Here is a 19124-nt window from a genome sequence, read left to right as displayed (position 1 = left end):
CGCTGTCCCTCAGCTCTTCAGCTCAAGGCTAGTGTTCTACCATTTGAGCCACAGTGCCACTTCCGGCTTTTTTCTTTTTGCTTATGTGGTGCTGAGGAATTGAACCCAGGGCCTCATGCATGCAAGGCAAGCACTCTACCACTGAGCCATCTTCCCAGCCCCTAGATTAGCTTATTATTAATGAAAGAAAAGCTTACTATCTGTTTGGCTTGATTTTGTCATCTATAAGATGGACATGGTGGCTTTTGTTGACCTCACATATACTAGAATAGCTAGGGATGAGAAGATTGGGGCAAAGCACAGTTCAAAACTAGTGTCACCATTTGCCTACTTACCTAAATTGAGGAGGACTGTGAGCACCAATTTGAACTTGTTCTCGGGCAGCTTCTGGCCTGTAGGAATTGCACCTCACCTAGAAGAAAAAGGCATCTCAATAAATACGCTTCCATCCCAAGATAGTTTAGTTTTTACTTTCTTAATTATTCCAACTGCAACTGAAGAATAATTTTTAAGATCAAAGGATGACAAGATGTTTTAGAAGATCAAATAAAACCTCCATTAGTAGTAACAATTATTATCCTAATCCCTAGAGCATAAGGTTCCAGCAATGTGAAAAATTCCATCAATTGAGCAAATTAGGAAGGTTTCCAGACAAGTGGAAAGAGAGGATAGTGTCAGATCTTTAAAATCCTAAGCAAAATACCAAAGCATTTGAATTATATTTAAACTCTGTTCTTCAACAAGAAAATAAAAGCCGTATTTTTCAATCATTTATCTGACAGAGGTATTTAAGAGGAAGAAGAAATTAGAGATATTGTAGAAGATAATTTCTCAATGATTAATGTCCACTAAATAAGTAGAAACAGAAATGGAAAGAACTAAAAAGAGAAAATGTCAGATCACAGAAAGTAACAGTGATATAGAAAACATGATAAGTATTATGATGCCTGTGCTTCTGATAAACTATCAGTGACAGAGCTTCTGACTATAATTGTTGAATATAATTTTTATAATGTGATTTTTGAATCTCCTCAGAAGCTAATATGAACTTGATTTTACCTCATTTCTTCTTGTTATTTTTCTCATATACTTACATAGTTTTATAGTATTTTTAATTTTATGTATAATTTAAGAACTTTCTGAAAACTGGTTTTTTATTGGTTTTATAGTATTTTCCTAGGAAGTAAACAACTTTGCTACCTATAAGCAGACTTACTCTCTCATGTGTAAAAGATTGAAGAAAGTCTTTTCAATATGTCAATGAGCATTAATTTTTCTCATTCATGATAAAGAAGTAGCATTCCACATTTTTCTCTAAGTCTTTCTCTAAATCTCTCTAGTTAAATCAGATAAGGCTTGGTATCATGTTTGAAGGTATTTTTAAATTATACTTATGACATCAATATCAACTAGATTGTTTTATCAGCAAAGAGATATTATGGACTAGGATGTAAATAGTAAGAATGTATGGACCCTGGCTCTTTGTCCTCTACATCACAGTTTAGCAACTTTCTCCTGTAAAGAGACAGAGGTAAATATTTTAGGCTTTGAAAATCATCAAGTTCATATTTCAAATACTCAGTTCTGCCACTGCAACACAAAGCCACCCACTGATAAATAAATAAAAGACAATAGTTGTTTTCCAATAAAACAATATTTGTAATGTATTTTGGGAAATAGGCAATAGATCAGACTTGACCCCAAATCTAGAAAATTTCATTTTTGAGTGTGTATTTTAATACCTAACCTAGTACCAACCCAAAAGGAAGACTCCTTAGATAAATTGTGTTAGTCTTATCCTTTTGATGCACTTGATCTAAAAATAGCAAATGCCTTCTATGTATCCAGCATCTTTGCTAAGTATTATGGGAATACATAAAAAAGTAGGGGAAAAACAAAGGAGGGGGTAACAATGCTTGATAGGAAATGTACTCATTACCCTTCTCATGTAACAGTAACCTCTCTGTATAGTATCTTTATAATAAAAAATATATTAAAATAAAAAAGTGTAAGGAACCAGATTAGCTGTGGAGATAAAACGGAGTCTTGAGCATATTGAAAGCAAATATTCCATGACATGGGGATATAAAACAAAATAATGAGGACTGGAGTTCTTAGGGAAGTGTTTGTTTACTATATGGAGGAAGTAAAACTCAACATGGGTTCTGAAGGATAAACTTAGATCAAATAATTTGTGGGGGAGAGAACAGGAAAGGGACCACATTAAGAATCAGAAGCAGGGCCATGAAGACAGTCATGAGAATAAGTTGGTAGAGTGAAAGTGAGCAAAGCTGACTGGTGAAGAATTTCTTTTCCCACCCAGTGAAATTCAAAGAGATTAGATAGATTTGCAGCAAGAACTTTGTTTTATTTTTATTATCCTTAAGTAGTTTTACAAAGGGGTTTCAGCTGACCATGTCAGTTTGTAAGTAGAATGTATCTCGATCGATATCACCCTTTTCATCATGTAATGAAGAAGTTGAAAGACAGATGGAGACACTTGGCCTCAATGTGGTAGGCATTTGGGAACCTTGTAATATACCAGAAACTAAGTTTAATAAAAGGCTACTTCAGTGCAATATAAAACAGTGATAGAAGATGCTAAAGTGAAGAAAATATGTCATAAGGCTGTTAGATAATCCAGAGTAGATGTTATGGTTTGGCTTCCAATAGTGACATAGGGTAACAAGGATGCTTTGGGCTTGAATTTTCACATCTCCCAAATGTATATATTAAAACCTGAACCCTAGTGTGTGGTGGAAGGAGGTGGTACCTTCAGGAAGTGCTAGGTTATGAGAGTGATGCCTTCACAAAAGGGATTAGTGCATTCATTAGGAGAAAAAAAAGGATAACTAGCTCTCTCCACCATGTGAGGAAATAGCAAGAAGTCAGCAATCTGTAACCCAGACCCAACTGGGTTGTTGTTGTTTATAAGCCTCCTAGTCTATAGTACTATTATAAATAGCCTGAACTGCCTACAGTAGAGGAGAAAAAGAGGTTACACCTGAAAAGAATTTCAAAGAATGAAACATCTAGCTTTGGGGACATAAGTTATATAAAATACATCAGATCTAAAATTCCAGGCTTTCTAACCAGGGAGATCCAAAGACCTCCAAATCCTTCAGGTTTTAATATATACGGGTGTTAGTAAACTTACATACTCACACATATGCATGAGCACACACAGACGCATACACACAAAGTCATTTTGTTGAGGACTACAGTTTTGTTGCCACCAGGATAATAAATGATCATAAGTTTGTTATTGACATGTCAGTTTAAGAAATAAAAGATCTTGGGGCTGAAAAGGTGGCTCAGTGGTAGAGTGCTTGCCTTGCATGCATGAGGCCTTGGGTTCGATTCCTCAGCACCACATAAGCAGAAAAAATAGCCGGAAGTGGTGCTATGGCTCAAGTGGTAGAGTGCTAGCCTTGCGCTGAAGAGCTGAGGGACAGCGCCCAGGCCCCGAGTTCAGACCCAATGGACCAACCCAAAAAAAAAAAAAAAAAGAAAGAAAGAAAGAAAATATCTTGCAGGGAGGGAGGAGGGATCAAGGAATGCAATCCTGCTATTCAATCTATGTGGGAAATGACCTATGTAACTTATGGGCAGAGATGGGAGAGGAAAAGTGGGATAAGTAGTAAAGAAAGGAATGACATTATCCAAAAAAGAATTGTACTCATTACCTGACTTAGGAAATGGTAACCTCTCCATGCAATAGCTTAATAATAACAATAAAAGTATTTTTAAAAAAAATCAAGGATCTCATCTCCAAGTCCTCCAGTACAAACAGAGACAACTGGAGAAAGCTTGGGGAATGAATGAAAAGACTTGGAATCAAAAGGTTTTACTGAACACTTTTTGTCTAGTTTTGTTCAAGTATATATATAGAGAGATAGATATATAGATAGATAGATAGATATAGATATTTTGCCACCATAAGGCCATAAATCAGAACCTGTAATCAATGCATTGCATCAATGCATTGCCAACTTCTTTGAAAATGTTGCCTATGCATTTGTGACATAAATCAGAGACTCATACTCAGAATAGGGCCTTAGTGTGCATCTTCCTTTCAATTTCTATTCTAAGAACCTATTAAACTCACAAAAGAATGGACTGATGCTCCTTTGCCTTTATTATTGTTTTTTTTCCTGCCCTAATACTCTTTACATATTGATCTAACAGTTGGGAAAACAACTCTGAGGGCCCACCATAGTGACAGAATAAAGTCAGAAAGTGAGGAGGAGAAGCAAAACATAGGAAAGCCAAAGAACAAGTTACTGAAAATGGTTAGAGATACTATTGAATACATTAAGAAGTCAAGAGATATTGAAGAACTATCAAGTGAGTTGCCATAGGGACAGTAACCCACTTGATTTAAAATACCAATAAAACTTGATTCAATCAGTTAATTATTTATGTCCCACAGAGCATTAAGATGCTAGTATTTATCCTGAAAATAATTGGCAAGATCAAATTTTAGCTAAAATCAAAGTCATACCATTAAACTTTTATTCCAATCTTTTCATTAAAGACACAAGCTAAAGTATCACATTTCATCTTGGACACTCTTTGTTTAGTTTACTGAGTACCACATTTCATCTTGGACACTCTGTTAGTTTACTCACATGAGCATAACTCAGGAAGAAGAGTTGGTTGTTGGTAAATGTGATGCCTGGAAGTAGAGGTTCCTCAACACCCTGCCTTTTGTCATGTATCCACTTCCTGTAAGCCTAACGAGAGAAGCAGACTAGATGAGCATCTTCCATGATCATTTTTTCCTCTTTTCTCATCCAGCAACAGAGATATCAAACACATAATCCCGCTGTGTGCAAAATACATTGTGCCAAATTTTCCCTCAAGAAAACAAACACCTGGAAATGCAAATCAATGTCCTTTCACTGAACAGAAAAGCAGGTGCACCTGCAAGATACTACGTAGATACCGAAGCTTCTGGGCCAAAGTGTTCAGATGTCAAAGAGCTCTTCTAAACAACAACAAAAAAAACCCTGTTCATCTTATTTCAACATTAGACAAAGAAATTTAGCATTGTGGTAAGGCCCTTATGGCAATAAGTTTGGTGGTCAACATATTATCAAGTTTGCCAACTAACAGGAAATGCCATGATCTGTTATTAGTGCATCATTTTATAAAATTAAGTATAATTTAAATAGAATACAGGAAAGATAAAACCTTGAAGCAACAGCCTGATCTGTAAAGTGAATGCATTTAAACTTTATGAAAATCTTTTCATATATCCTTTTGCTTCTTATTTAGCCATAGACCAACAGCTGATGAAAACATCATTATGTACTCCTAGCTGGCCCAATATATAACAACTACTAGCCTCTGGCCATAACTTAGAAGTGTAGTATTTTAAGAGAATATTGTAAAGAATGATATTGAAAGAGTTGTAGTCAAGTAAAACTCATATTAACCTAGCCCCAAGGCAAGTTCTGTACCATACTTTAATATGAATTTGTCCTTTAAATATATGATTCTTGATAACAAATTTTATTTTATTTTTTAGGTAGAATGCATAACCTGAAAAGAAAAAAAGAAAAATGCAATTCTATGTATCTAATAGAGTATAATAAAGTCACATGAAAAATACAATTCGATGCGCACAGATTCCAGAATACCCAGCTCCTTAAGAACATGTCTATGATGCAAACTGAAGTACAAAGAATTTTATAGCTTAATTTTTTTAATCCTGTAAATGGAGCCATACATACCCTAAAAGCTTCTCTCAGACCACCATTATCAGCAATATTTTCTCCCAGGGTCCTCTTCCCCTTTACCTAACAAAAAGAAAAAAAATAGAAGAAAAAAATAGAAGAGAGTTTCAGGGTCAACTATCATTTGGAAAGAGGTATAAATATTGCAGCAAGGAATGTGTCATATTTTAAAGAGAAGATTATACTCAGTACATCAGAGGTAGTCATAACATCTTGCGAGATGGCAAACTAACTCTAGCAAGATGCTCCTGAATATAATAATTACTGATTTCCTTTTGATTCATCTCTTTATTCTCACCAATTTAAGCCAGCTCTGATCAAATATTCTCAGAAATTTTGGTTTAGTGGGAAAAATATAGTAACAGCAATTTATGGATTATTTTCTCTGATTAACTCACATAATTTGAGTATCCTTCTCATTGTGCCTGTGTTTCCCAAAATTTGCCCTCCACACAGGAACAGGAGTTCAAGATCAACCATTATCATTTTACCTTCAACAATTTCCATGAAAAATTAAAAGGAGGAGAAGTCTCTTGGGGAACAAAAATCCAGTAGAAGTGGGATAGACCACAAGGTCAACACTTGCAGTATGTGTAATACCTAGCCAAGCATGATGAAGAAACTCTTCTCAACTGTTGCTTAAAATGTTAAATGAGCTAGGATGAAAACATTCTAAATTTATACAGCCCACAAGCTGAAGCTGAGCTGTCAACTCGTTTTTTTGTATATGATTCAAACTATGCCTAGATTTTAATTTTTTCAATTGCTGTGGGCAGAGAGTTGAAAGGACAATATCTTGTGCCACAAGGAAATTATATGAAATTCTAACTCCACTATGTATAAATCAAGCTTTATTGAAACAATACCTAAACCCATTCATCTATAGACTGTGTTTGTTCTCTTGCTACAATAGGGGAGGAGTTTACAACTGTGACAGAGACCACACAACTCGCAGAGCATAAAACATTCATTATCTTGTCTATAATAGACAGTATAATGGCCTCCAAAAGTCATCTACTTTCAAGTCCCTAGACCTGGGAATATGTTACTCTACAATGCCAAAGGGGATGTTTTTTACCAGTCATGGGTCTTGAACTCAGGGCCTGGTCGCTGTCCCCTGAGCTCTTTTTTGCTCAAGGCTAGTGATCTACCAATTTGAACCACAGCTCCACTACCACGTTTTTTTGAGTGGTTAATTGGAGGAGGAGTCTCACAGGGACTTTTCTGTCAGGGCTGGCTTTGAACTGGGATCCTCATATCCCAGCCCTCCTGAGTAGTTAGGTTTACAGGTGTGAGTCACCAGCACCTGGCAACAAAGGAGACTTTTACAAACTGATATGTCAAGGATCTTAAGATGGGGACATTATCCTGGGTTATCTACATAGTCCCAATATAATTATAAGTGTCTTTATAGGAAGAAAAATGAGGCAAGAGAGTGTCAAAAGAATACAATGTGGCACCCACTGGGCATTACTAGATTTGATGGAGCTATTAGCCAAGGAATGCAGGCAGCCTCTAAAAATTAGAAAACGCAAGGAACAGATTCACTCCGAGTGTCTCTAGAAAGGAACACAGACTAGTTGATACTACATGTTAGGGCAGCGACACATGTGTCACACTTCTGGCATACAGAATTGTGTAATAGTAAGTTTATGTTGTTTTAAGCCACGAAGCTTTTAGTAACTTGTTACAACAGCCCCAGAAAACTAGCACACCATACTATAAATGTTGAAGCCAGGATTCTACCAACTCTTTAGTTTTAAGATAGCCAATTTGCCGTGGTATCAAACAACACGAATAAAACATTATTCACTACAGTCACGCAGGAACTCTGTTCAATTTAGTCTCTAAGAATTACCACTCGATTTACGTTGTTCTTTCTTTTCTGTAATCCTATCAAGATAAGAACTATTATTACCACCCTTGTTTCACAAATGAGGATCTGAAGCACAGAGTGTGTAGCAGATGTTGTTGAAACCCCATAGGACATCTCCTTTTCTACTAGGACTGTATGCCCATTCCTGTCGCTACCAATAGCTTGGGAAGATAAATCTAGAGATTGCTAGGAGCTCATACTCCATCTTCCAGTGGCATATGAAACATGTGGAACATGAACTAAACAACTTCTGTGGTACAATTCATGCTCCAGAACCTTCTGTGGGATCAGGATAGGAATACATTTTCCCTGAAACCACCATGTTTTTCTCTGTTTCTTACCGGTTTTTCAGAAAACTGCTTCTCAATAAATCATTGACCAAAGGAACCCCTTCTGGAACTTGGCTTCTAGTGAACCTGATGTAAGGCACTCATTAAATAAACTGATCACATTTATCAGGGATTTAAATCTAAGCAGTCCACTGTCTTCAGAGCCTTTGTTCTCTAAGACATACCTTCTCAAGTCTTCTTGGCTATGACATTGATGTTTATATCCACTTACACATGAATCTCTCATTTCTCACTCTTAATTTTATATTGAAATTAGAGGCTTTTAGAGTAGCCTTATCCCTCTGGCTTTTTGTACTCTGAGCAATTTCAGCAGAGTAAAATGGTCTGAGGTTTAGCCTCTCATGACTCATGGTGCTTTACTCCCCAAAGGAAGCCACTCACTCTCCAGTGGGAATGAGACTAAAGCAGTTTCGGGATGGTTGAGTGGATTTATGCTGAGACAGGCATGCCCTTTCTATCGTCCTTGTGACAAAGGGACACATTTGTCAGAATTAAGTTTCAATATCTGACACTTTAGGTAAAATGGATGCTGAAGAATAATCCACCTATATATCACCTAGGTATAACAAGAACTTAAATAAGAGACTCAGAGCATGGTATGGAGAAAAGAACATAGATCCTAGAGTCAAATAGATCTAAAGAAATCTAGACTACCACCATGGGCATCAGTCTCTTTGAACCTCCATTTTCTCCTATGTAAAATATATTCATACCTAGTAATATGGATTCCTTGCCAGATGAGTATGAAGATTACATTCATTTCATTAAGTAAAAAGTATCACTTTCATTACTACAGATAATGCCACTGGGAAATATTTATTTTCTTCCTCTAAGAAAACTGTTATTATATAGTTTTTTGGCCCCAAAACTGGTTTCTTTTCTCCTAGGGTATGATACCTATGAAATATGCCACAAAAGGTCAGAAATATTAACTAACATTGACTGAGAACTTCTTGTTCATTACTTTACTCATTTAATTCTCACAATAAACTGAGTTCAGTTGAAGACACTGAGACTTGGGAATATTACATAACTCACCTAAATTGCTAAATCTAAACATTCATCTCAGTGTATATGAGATTCTAACTTTTCTTTGACTAACACATAGTATTTTATCTATTCGTGGCATACAAAGTGATACTTAGATTCGTATGTATATATTGTGTCATGACTAAATCACTGGAATCAGCACATCTTCACCTTAAACTCTTAGGATTTCTTCATAGTGACAATATTCAAAAGCCTCTTTTCTAGCATTATGGACAACTTTATTCAGCCTATAGCACAATAAAACACAAGAAGTTATTCCTTCTGAGAGCAGCAAGATCTGGTGCATTTAAGATGGAATGGCTATGGATAAGAATTTATTCCTTCAACCCAACAATAATATTGCACCAACTGATAACCTCCACCCCCCACCCTCTTCCCAGCTACTCTGCAGCTTCTGTTGACCACTATTGTACTCTCCGCTTCCATGAGGTTCCAGTTTTTCTTGAGATGCTACAGATGGAACTCAGGGCCTCATGTGTATAAGTCCTCTACTATTGAGCTACAAAGTCCCAGCCAAAGACTCAAATTTTTGTCATTCTATTCATAGACAAAAATATTTATGGAAGAAAAAGGAGTTGAACTCTCATATAAAACTCCATAGGAAAAAATAAATTTTACATGCATAAAGATTGAAAGAGGGAAAGGGAGACATGGTTCAAAAAGAATTGTACTCATTTTTTGATTCATGTAACTGTAACCCATCTGTATATCACCTCTAAAATAACAATAAAAATAAATTTTTAAAAAAGACTGAAATGGAAAATAGCAAAATAATAAAACCTTACCAGAAAAAATAAGTGACACAATATATAATATAGGTGTTCAGAACCAAGAATGTAAATACGAAGACTATTCTCAGAGAGATAGGTACCTTGAATTTACAAAAAATAATTTTAATCTGTGTATCAAAAGATACTATATACATCAAGGAAATGGAAACAAAAACGAAAACAGATACAATAGACAAAGTCCAAAGAATGAGTAATGTATTGAAGGATACAGATAACATGAATAATAGATTAAATTTTTCCAGTACCACAGCTTGAACTCAGGCCTCAATACTAACACAGTTTGTTTGCTCAGGGCTGACCTCTACCACTTGAGCAAGGCTTCAAGCTAAGCTTTTCTTTTCTGCTTAATTGGGGATGGAATCTCAAGGACTTTTCTGCCTAGGCTGACTTTGGGGTGAACTCAAGAATGTGCATTTCAAACAAGCTCCCAGAAAAGGCAAATGTTGATCTCTGAAGCATACTTTTGAGAACCAAGTCTAAAGCAATCAAATGTCCAAATAAGGAAAACTGACCCCCAAGATTCCCCCCTTAACCACAGCTGTACTCACATTTAAGCCAGCCTTCTTCCAATAATAGTTGCTATACTGGTTAATCATACATTTGGTTTTTTCCTTAAACTTTTCTTCTGAGTCCAGAGACCACCAAGGATCTAGGTTTCCATTTTTATCATATTTTCTGCCTAGCAGAAAGGAAAGGTTAAAAGACATTGGTGTTATTTATGGAAACTAAACTTTTTCATCCTTCCCTTCTCTCACCTCCATAAGCTTTCAAAATATAGTCCCAACAAAGAACACCTCCTGAGAGTGGCTCCTGCATTCTCTCCAGGGTCACAGGTTAATTATAAGAAGGGGGAAAGTGGAAGAAGATTGAAGATATTCTTTCCTCCTAAGGAACAAAGTGAATTTTAGAAATGAGATTCACCCCCTCTCCACAGGTACCAGCCTTCCCCAATCTTGAATTCCATGCTTTAACTACATCCAACCCTAAATGTTTTCTAGGTCATGAAATTGAATGCTTTCATTCAGAAACCCGTGAACTTCTAAACGATCCATAGGAATAACGGAAGAACCCAGTGAATCATCCACACCATAGGACAACAGGCCTCTAGGAACCTGTTTTCTTTGAGCTGCCAAGAACCAAGAGACACATAAACCTTCTGTTATGAATCATCCCACAGTGATCACTGTAGCTGAAAGACCCATCTGTCCTGCTTGGACAAGGAAGGTTGCTCTAAAAAGAGTGCTTGGAACAGAAATGGAAATCTCCAAGACATAATGGGAATAAATCATTAGTTTGACATGATTTCTTGGTAGAAGCTTATTCACTCATCTCCTCTACCTCCTTCAAAATAACAGTTTGTGTGCATCTATGCTATCTGCTATATTCAAGGTTACTTTTAGGGCATAGGGGTTTGTTTGTTTGTTTTGTGCCAGTCCTGGGGCTTGAACTTGGGGCTTGAGTGCTGTCCCTGAGCTTTCTTTCTTTTTAATAGCACTTTATTGTTATTATTAAGGTGTTGTACAGAGGGGCCCTTTCATAACCCCTGAGCTTTCTTGCTCATGATTAATGGTCTACCACTTGAATTACGGCTCTACTTCTAGCTTTGTGGTGGTTAATTGGAGATAAGAGTCTCATGGACTTTCCTGCCTGGGCTGGATTTGAACAATGATCCTCAGATTATAGCCACCTGAGGAGCTAGAATTACAGGCATGGGTCACTGATGCCTGTCCTCAGGGCATAGTTGTAATTTAATTATACAGAGAATTTATAAGAATGCCCTGTAAGCAAGAGTACTCTTTAAAAAAAAGAGGATACCAACCATATGGCCCAACCACATTACTTTTAGGCATACAGCCAAAGGAGTGCAAATCAATATACAAGAAAGAGATATACCTAAATGCCCATGTTTATTGCAGCTCTGTTCACATTAGCCAAGCTGTGTAATCAGTCAAGGTACCCAACAAGTGATGTATGGGTCAATAAAGAAAATATGGTGGGCTGGGAAGGTGGCTCAGTGGTAGAGTGCTTGCCCTGCATGCATGAGGCCCTGGGTTCGATTCCTCAGCACCACATAAGCAGAAAAAGCAGGAAGTGGCACTGGGCTCAAGTGGTAGAGCACTAGCCTTGAGCTGAGGTGCTGAGGGACAGTGCCAAGGCCCAAAGTTGAGGCCCTATGACCGACAAAAAAAGAAAGAAAGGAAGAAAACATGGTCTATATGTACAATGGAGTATATCTCAGCCAGAAAGAGAATTGAAATTATATCATCTGCAGGAAAACTGATAGAACTGGAAATTATAACATTTTGTGAGATAAACCAAACTAAAAAGATCAAATATCACATTTTTTCACTTATTTGTGGAGTCTATACTAAAAATTATTATTATGATAATGATAATAATAATAACACAAATGTAAAGAAGGTATACTATGGGTGATCACTGGGTCAGAGAAAGGAAAGAATACTGAGAGGTGAAGAGGACTGAAGTATGTTACATATATGTATATGTATCTACATACATGTGGGTATACATATATGTGCATATGTATATAAAGATACATATATGGATATATAAATATATTATATATACATAAATATGAGATAGATAGATAGATGATAGATAACTAATCAGATCATGAAATTAACCGCTTTTTTTTGCAAAAGGGGGGGTTGAGCAAGGAGCTAGCGGCTCACTCCTAGCTACTTAAGAGACTGAAATCTGAAGGTTATGGTTCAAAGTCAGCCTGGGTAGGAAAGTCCATGACACTTATCACCAATTAAACACCAAAAAGCCAGAAGTGAAGCTGTAGTTCAAATGGTAGAGCATTAGCCTTGAGCACAAAAGCTCAGAGACAGTACCCAGCCATAGGACCAGCACAAAAAATGGGGTGATGAAGGAGAGAAGATAGTGATACAATGGAGGGGGATGAACTTGTTCAAAGTATGCTGTAAATACTTATGATATGAAACCCCTTCGTATTACTAATGGATGCTAATACAAAACTAAAATTAAAAAAGAATGAGTTTACAAGGAACCTCCCCTCAGCAAAGATGTTAATTGGTACAATCCAAAGCTCTTTAATAAGGTTACATGCTACTAATACCACCTCTTGGGATAATATGGAATCTCTGTCCTCCACCCACTAACCAAATGATGTGTAGTTACTGGACATGTATTGGTTGCCAAGTGAAATTGCCATAATTACATTCTGTCCTTTAGGACAGACTCCAGAAAGCCTCCAGAAGCTTCGGGGGGTAGGAGAGGGAGGAGAAATGTACTTAAATTACCTAGGGAAAAAAAGGCCCCAAAGCAATTGATTTCCACTTATTTTTGTTTCTTAGTTGACTCTTTTCAGATCTAACATCCTAAAGCAGAAAGCCTAGCTCTGTTGAGTCAGATGACTACAAGGCAGCTACATTTTAACAGGGAAGGAGAAATGAGGGGAGCAAAAAAAAAACTAAGTGATTAAGAAAGAGCTAATAGAGTATAAAAAGAACTATCCAAAAGATAAAGAGCATAAAGGATCTCTAGTCTTGCTGTAGGTATCCAGAAAAGGATTCTGGAGACACTAGGGGCAGGAAAGAGGTCCTCTTCTAGACAATATTGTCTTGGGCCAGCTGGGTTCTTCAGACTGCTTGTAAATCATTGTGTGGATGTGAATATAATAGCAATTTGATGCCAGTTAATAAGCATCAGAGATTTTTTTGTGGCTTCCCAATAATACTCCAAAGTTTAAAAAAAGAGGATGCTAATTAGAAATGAGGTCTCACAAGGTGATTATTTCTTTAGCTTAGGTTATATTTTGCTCTCTCCTTTTGCTTAAAAGTTATCAGGCTATACCACATGTTCTGTATTATGCATGATTAGAAATACAATATTCTATTAAAACAGTTTTAAACAAGTATTGTAAAACAAACTCTGAATATAAACCAGTCTAAGGAAGAACAGAGATTAAGCATTACTTATTCCTTAATATTTTATGAAAAAACTAGCCAGTCACATCACATACAATCATTGAAGCAAAACTCCCACCTCTACAAATAACATCTCAAGATGTTAAAGACAACAACAAACAAAGAAGAGAAGATATAATGCAATTCCTGTGAATATTTTGGCAACTCTGGTAATCATGATCCAAATACAAAGGTAATTTCATTGAAATTACACATTTTTCCATTGTATCTTGATAATCAAAGGAACAGTTACTTACATATTGCAAGCTATTACAGCAAGACATATGGGAAAGTTTTCAATCAACAATCAGATTACTTTGGGTAGTCTTTAATCTGTGATAATTCCACAATGCAAATACAATAACAATTAACACTCATACAGCCAGCATTATTAGAATAGCATCAGCTTATAAAATGAAGTACTACTTACCATTATTATCAAATCCATGTGTAAATTCATGTCCAACAATTACTCCTATAGCACCATAACTCAGAGATCTATGTCATAAATACATAATTTAGAGAAAATTATAAGCACAAATCTGAAAGCATAATCAAGTTTAATTTTTCAATGAAATGCCAAGATAATATTTTCTAACAGCCATAGTAATAAAAAGCTAATACCCAGGCTGGGAATGTGGCTTAGTGGTGAATTGATTGCCTAGCATGCATGAAGCCCTGGGTTCAATTCCTAAGTACCACATAAACAGAAAAAGCCAGAAATGGCATTGTAGCTCAAGTGGTAGAATGCTAGCCTTGAGCAAAAAAGAAGCTCAGGGATAGTGCCCAGGCCCTGAGTTCAAGCCCCAGGACTGGAAAAAATGAATACCCATAATAGTATAAAAATTATGTAAACATATACCCTTCTAATCAAAATGGGCAAAGAAAGTATAAATTTTCACATTGTCATTGTGACCTTTTTATAGATCTTAATCTTCAAACTTTTTACGTAACAGAGCTAATTCTGAAGTCCCTTCTATCCCTAAAACTTCTGTGATTCTATCTCTGCACTAGTGATATTTTAAATTTATGAACACCTAAAATAAGGCTTGAAAAGATCCTGTCAGTAAGTATACTATTTATATTTTTTTATCTGAGAACTTGTTGAAGATTCACTATAATCTTAGAAGTTAAATTGTTTTCCAAATGTAGTCATAAAAAAGGAATGGAACAAAGATTAAAAGGGATCACTCTGTTTTCAAAAGTAGTCACGTTCCTCTGTTTCTGTGGCAGACAAGCTGACAACTGAATAGCAAAGATGGAAAAGCCTTAATCAGATATGGAAAATATATTACATTATTTTTCCTTACTTCTTAAACAGCCTGCAGTAGATTATCTACAATGGTGGCCACCAATAACTCCACCTGTCCCTGAAGGCCACTTGTTCTCCCTTCCCATTAAGAAGTGATCTGTTTCCTTGACTTTGAATGTGGATTGACCTTGGGACTTGGAATCAATAGAATACAAAGGAAAGAGTCAAGTTTGACTTCTGGGCCTAACTCTTAAGAAGACTTGCTGAAACCACCATATAAAGAAATTGAACTACTCAATTGGAGGAAAGAAGACAAGAGACACAAGAAAGAGAGAAGGGCCCCGCCAGGACCCGTGCATTAGAGTCAACATAATGAGTGAGTGAAGTCATCTTATAGCCTCCTGTCCTATGGAGCTGTCCCAGGCAACACCATTCAAAAAAGAGACAAAGAGACAAGCTGTCTCAGCTTGCTCCTGCCCAAATTCCAAAAGCATAAGCCCATAAATGAATGGCTTCCTGGTGTGCTTTGTTACATAGTGCTAGATAACTGAAACAAAACTCACACACATTACGTAAACAAATCAGTAATGGAATTTCCATGTGTGCCTGCATATATGTGTGTGTGTGTGTGTGTGTGTGTGTGTGTGTGTGTGTGTGTGTGTGTGTGTGTGTGTGTGTGTGCGCGCGCGCGCGCGCGCGCGCGCATGCGTATTTCCTGTCTCAAGCATAATTTGCTTTCCTTTTGTGCAAATAAATACCATTTTATTATCTTTTTTATTGTGAAAATACCATACAGAGGGGTTACAATTACATGGGCAAGATAATGGAGTACATTTCTTATCAAGCATTGTTGCCTCCTCCTTTGTTTCCCCTTACTATCCCATTTTATTATCTTAAATGCAGTTCCTTTCCCCCACATCTTTACTGACATCAATTAATTGTGCAAAGACGTTTCATTTTTAAATGGCCATATGCATGCAATGTACCTGATCACACTCAACCATCTCCTACTTCCCAAACCAATCTTAATTATCTTCATTATTTCCTTTTCACAAATGTATAGAGAGTACTTTTACCCTATTTCTCTTCCTTCTCTCTCTCCATTTGTCCACTTTCACTTTCCATAACCCCACTACTCTTTATTATTCAAGTTTTCAGTGAGTTGTATTTTGTTATCTTTGCTAGATTTCAAAGATGAACATATAAGTAGGTACATAAAAGATTGATATATAAATCACATTTATGTAAAATGAATTATATATAAACAAAATATAATTAAATATAAAATATACTTCATGAATATTATATACATAATTCACATATATAAATGGTTAGAATGGTAGAATTTGAGAGGATTGAGGTATGCAGAATGTTAGAAGGTGAACTGTACCAAAATACATTGCACCTGTGAATGAGCATAGCAAAACAAAACTCAACTGTGACTGACATGAAGGCCAAGCCCTTATCGACTTGGTTAATACTAAATTCTCTTACTTAGTATAAATTAGAAAGTTTATCCTTTAACTACTGGCTAATTTACTTTACCGGTGCATACAAGTGACAGGTCTGTAAGTAACTTATTTAAATCATTTAACCTGTGCATAAAGATTATAATTTATTATCCTTAGTGTGCAGATCCTTCATAAGATTTGTAATTATGCTAAAAATATTCCACACTTGGCTCCTGAAATGCCACATCAAAGTCACCCAGCAAATAGAAAGGCCCCAGAACTGGAAGGAACAGAAATTTTTGAAGCAACATGTTATTACAGGACATAATGATCCTTAACATGCTAATTGTTTGTCTCAACTATACCCAAGAAAGTGCTATAAGATTTAATTTTTCCCCTTGGTAGCAATTCTTTCCTTTGTTATTTCTTTCCTGCAAGGTAATTTGCATTTGAAAAAAATACTTCCTACTGTTTTTCCATCATTGAAAACCTTCATTAAAGAAGTAAGAGTAAAATTATGCATCTCAATCACACAGCTATGTAGCAGTGTGGGAAAAAAACTTGTAATTTTACATAGTACTAATTTTTACAGCAGTAACTATCACTGTGCAGGCTGTAATATTTCATTTTTCCAGATTTTTCAGTCCTGAGAACGAACAACACAGTCTTCTCCAATCCCCAATCAATGCTGTTGACTGGCTGAATTTAAGAGGCAAACAATGGAAGCTTATAGAAACTGCTCTGAAATAAGAGTTTCTTAAGAGAGACTGCTCTTAAAATCTTCCTATTTGCAAAGGGAAATAAGAAAATTCAAAAACTGACTGAGGCATCCTAAATTTCATTGCTCAGCTAAAATAAAATCACAATCTTTTTGACAAGAGACAATATAAAAGCAGTTTTATGTGACTGCTACCTAATAATGATATTTTGTAATGTTAAATCTCTACCTTTCACTTTATCAATGGGCGTTATTTAAATTAACATGTCATAAGACATTAAACTCATATACCTTTTAAAATCCAAGAAGCTGGTCAGAAACTAGATTTCCTATGGTGAAGATTTAGCCTTCCAAAAATCAAATGGAGAAGATGATAATTTTACTATCTCCTCGGTTTCTCTTTTGTTCATGTTCTCTGGTGGGCTTAGCACATTCACAGAATTTGTTGCCAATAATAAAAACAAGTATATTGCTCTCTGGACTCAAGAATGATCTCACACTCTTAATCAAGTTTCTGCCTGAAGCAGAAAATCATAAAAATCTCTGAATGAGAAATGACTTTAGGGTCATTTAGTTCAACTCCTTAAAAGTGTGAACCTATCTCTAAAAACTTGTTCAAGCTAGGCATGGTGACACTCACTTATAATCCCAGTTATGGGGTAGATTGACACAGGAGGACCAAAAGTTCCACGTCAGCCTGGGGAACTTAGTGGGATCCTATCTGAAAATAAAATTTTCCAAAAAGGGTAGAGCATGGTGATACATGCCTATAATCCCACTACTTGAGAGGTTGAAGCCAAAAGATCCAGAATTCAAGGCTAGCCTGAGTTATATCACATGACCCCTAACTCAAAATCCCAAAACCAAACAACCAAAACCCATTCAGAAAACCTTACAATATCTGCTTAGGATACCAGTGAACAGGAGATCACCCCTTCTGAAGTAACATATGACTTCTTTGGGTGGTTCTAAATGAAACAGCTATTCCTACAGTAAAATTTCTTCAATCTTTTGGACCGGTATCATCTCTAGTTGAATATCTGCTGATTCCCCTAACTATAGTCAATTCACCACTGGAATTTTCCTTCAAAACTTTGAAAACCAATACAAGTGTCCACCTTCACAGTGTTCTCAACTTTTCTCAATTCTTTGGCACTCCAAACCAATCTTTCTCAAAGCATAGACGAAAGAGTAGGGACCTCTGGGTTAAACACACTTAAATAGCTTTCTTTCTTACTGAACTTTTGGGAAATGAGTATTGCGATTCTCCGAAACAGAAAAAAAAAATGGAAGGATGGCTGCTGTTTCTCAGAACAAACACTTTTGGGAAATGTTGTCTTAGTTCATTTACAATCCTGATTTTTTCCTCTAGAAACTATTTGGCTTGTTCCTGCCTTCATAATTAGACCTAACATTCAGGTGAGAGCTAAGTTATTAAGTGAGAAGAAATGGTATCCACTCTTTTGGTTCTGGCAGCTGTCCATCAGTCACTACATAATAAATGGATGTGTGAAAAGCCAGCTCACTAGCACTTCAAGAATCTCTATATTTCCAATGCAAAATACCCAAATGATACTTAAAAGCTATACATTGGGTGGATATCTCAGTAGAGGATGAGTGGCTTTAGTGAGGACATAGAATTCTTCAGGGAAAAAATACAAAACTTTCTTCCATTCATGTTTCACCTTTGACTCACCTACAATAACATTAATTTCTAAGTTTCTATGGTTCTTTATTTTTATGGCAGAAAATCAGACTCATGGACCCAATAAACAAATGATTGACTCAAGAACATCCAAATTTAACCCAACTATTTCCAAGGATCCACCCACATAACCACAATAATAGAAATGCAGTTCAACTCTTAATGATAAGCAGAATCAAGTCTCATTCAGTTTGAAGCAATCTTAGAGAATATCTTTTGTGTGTGTGTGTGTGTGTG

The 19124-nt window shown here is 36.2% G+C and overlaps 1 protein-coding gene across 1 annotated transcript in view; it reads right to left on the bottom strand.

Annotated features, from left to right (window-relative positions):
- Positions 1-19124, bottom strand: part of Phex (phosphate regulating endopeptidase homolog, X-linked) — a 210161-nt gene that overhangs the window by 3199 nt on the left and 187838 nt on the right. Inside the window, exons 18-22 of the mRNA XM_013026527.1 lie at positions 14192-14259; positions 10357-10487; positions 5739-5804; positions 4632-4736; positions 336-412 (exon numbers count right to left, since the gene is read on the bottom strand). Coding sequence (XP_012881981.1) covers positions 336-412; positions 4632-4736; positions 5739-5804; positions 10357-10487; positions 14192-14259 — 447 coding nt within the window. The remainder of the gene's footprint in view (positions 1-335; positions 413-4631; positions 4737-5738; positions 5805-10356; positions 10488-14191; positions 14260-19124) is intronic.

This window comes from Dipodomys ordii, unplaced genomic scaffold, assembly GCF_000151885.1.
Source record: "Dipodomys ordii isolate 6190 unplaced genomic scaffold, Dord_2.0 Scaffold94, whole genome shotgun sequence".
Lineage (NCBI taxonomy): Eukaryota > Metazoa > Chordata > Mammalia > Rodentia > Heteromyidae > Dipodomys > Dipodomys ordii.
The sequence above is the reverse complement of the archived record's forward strand: the minus strand, read 5'-3'. Positions and strand labels throughout refer to the sequence as shown.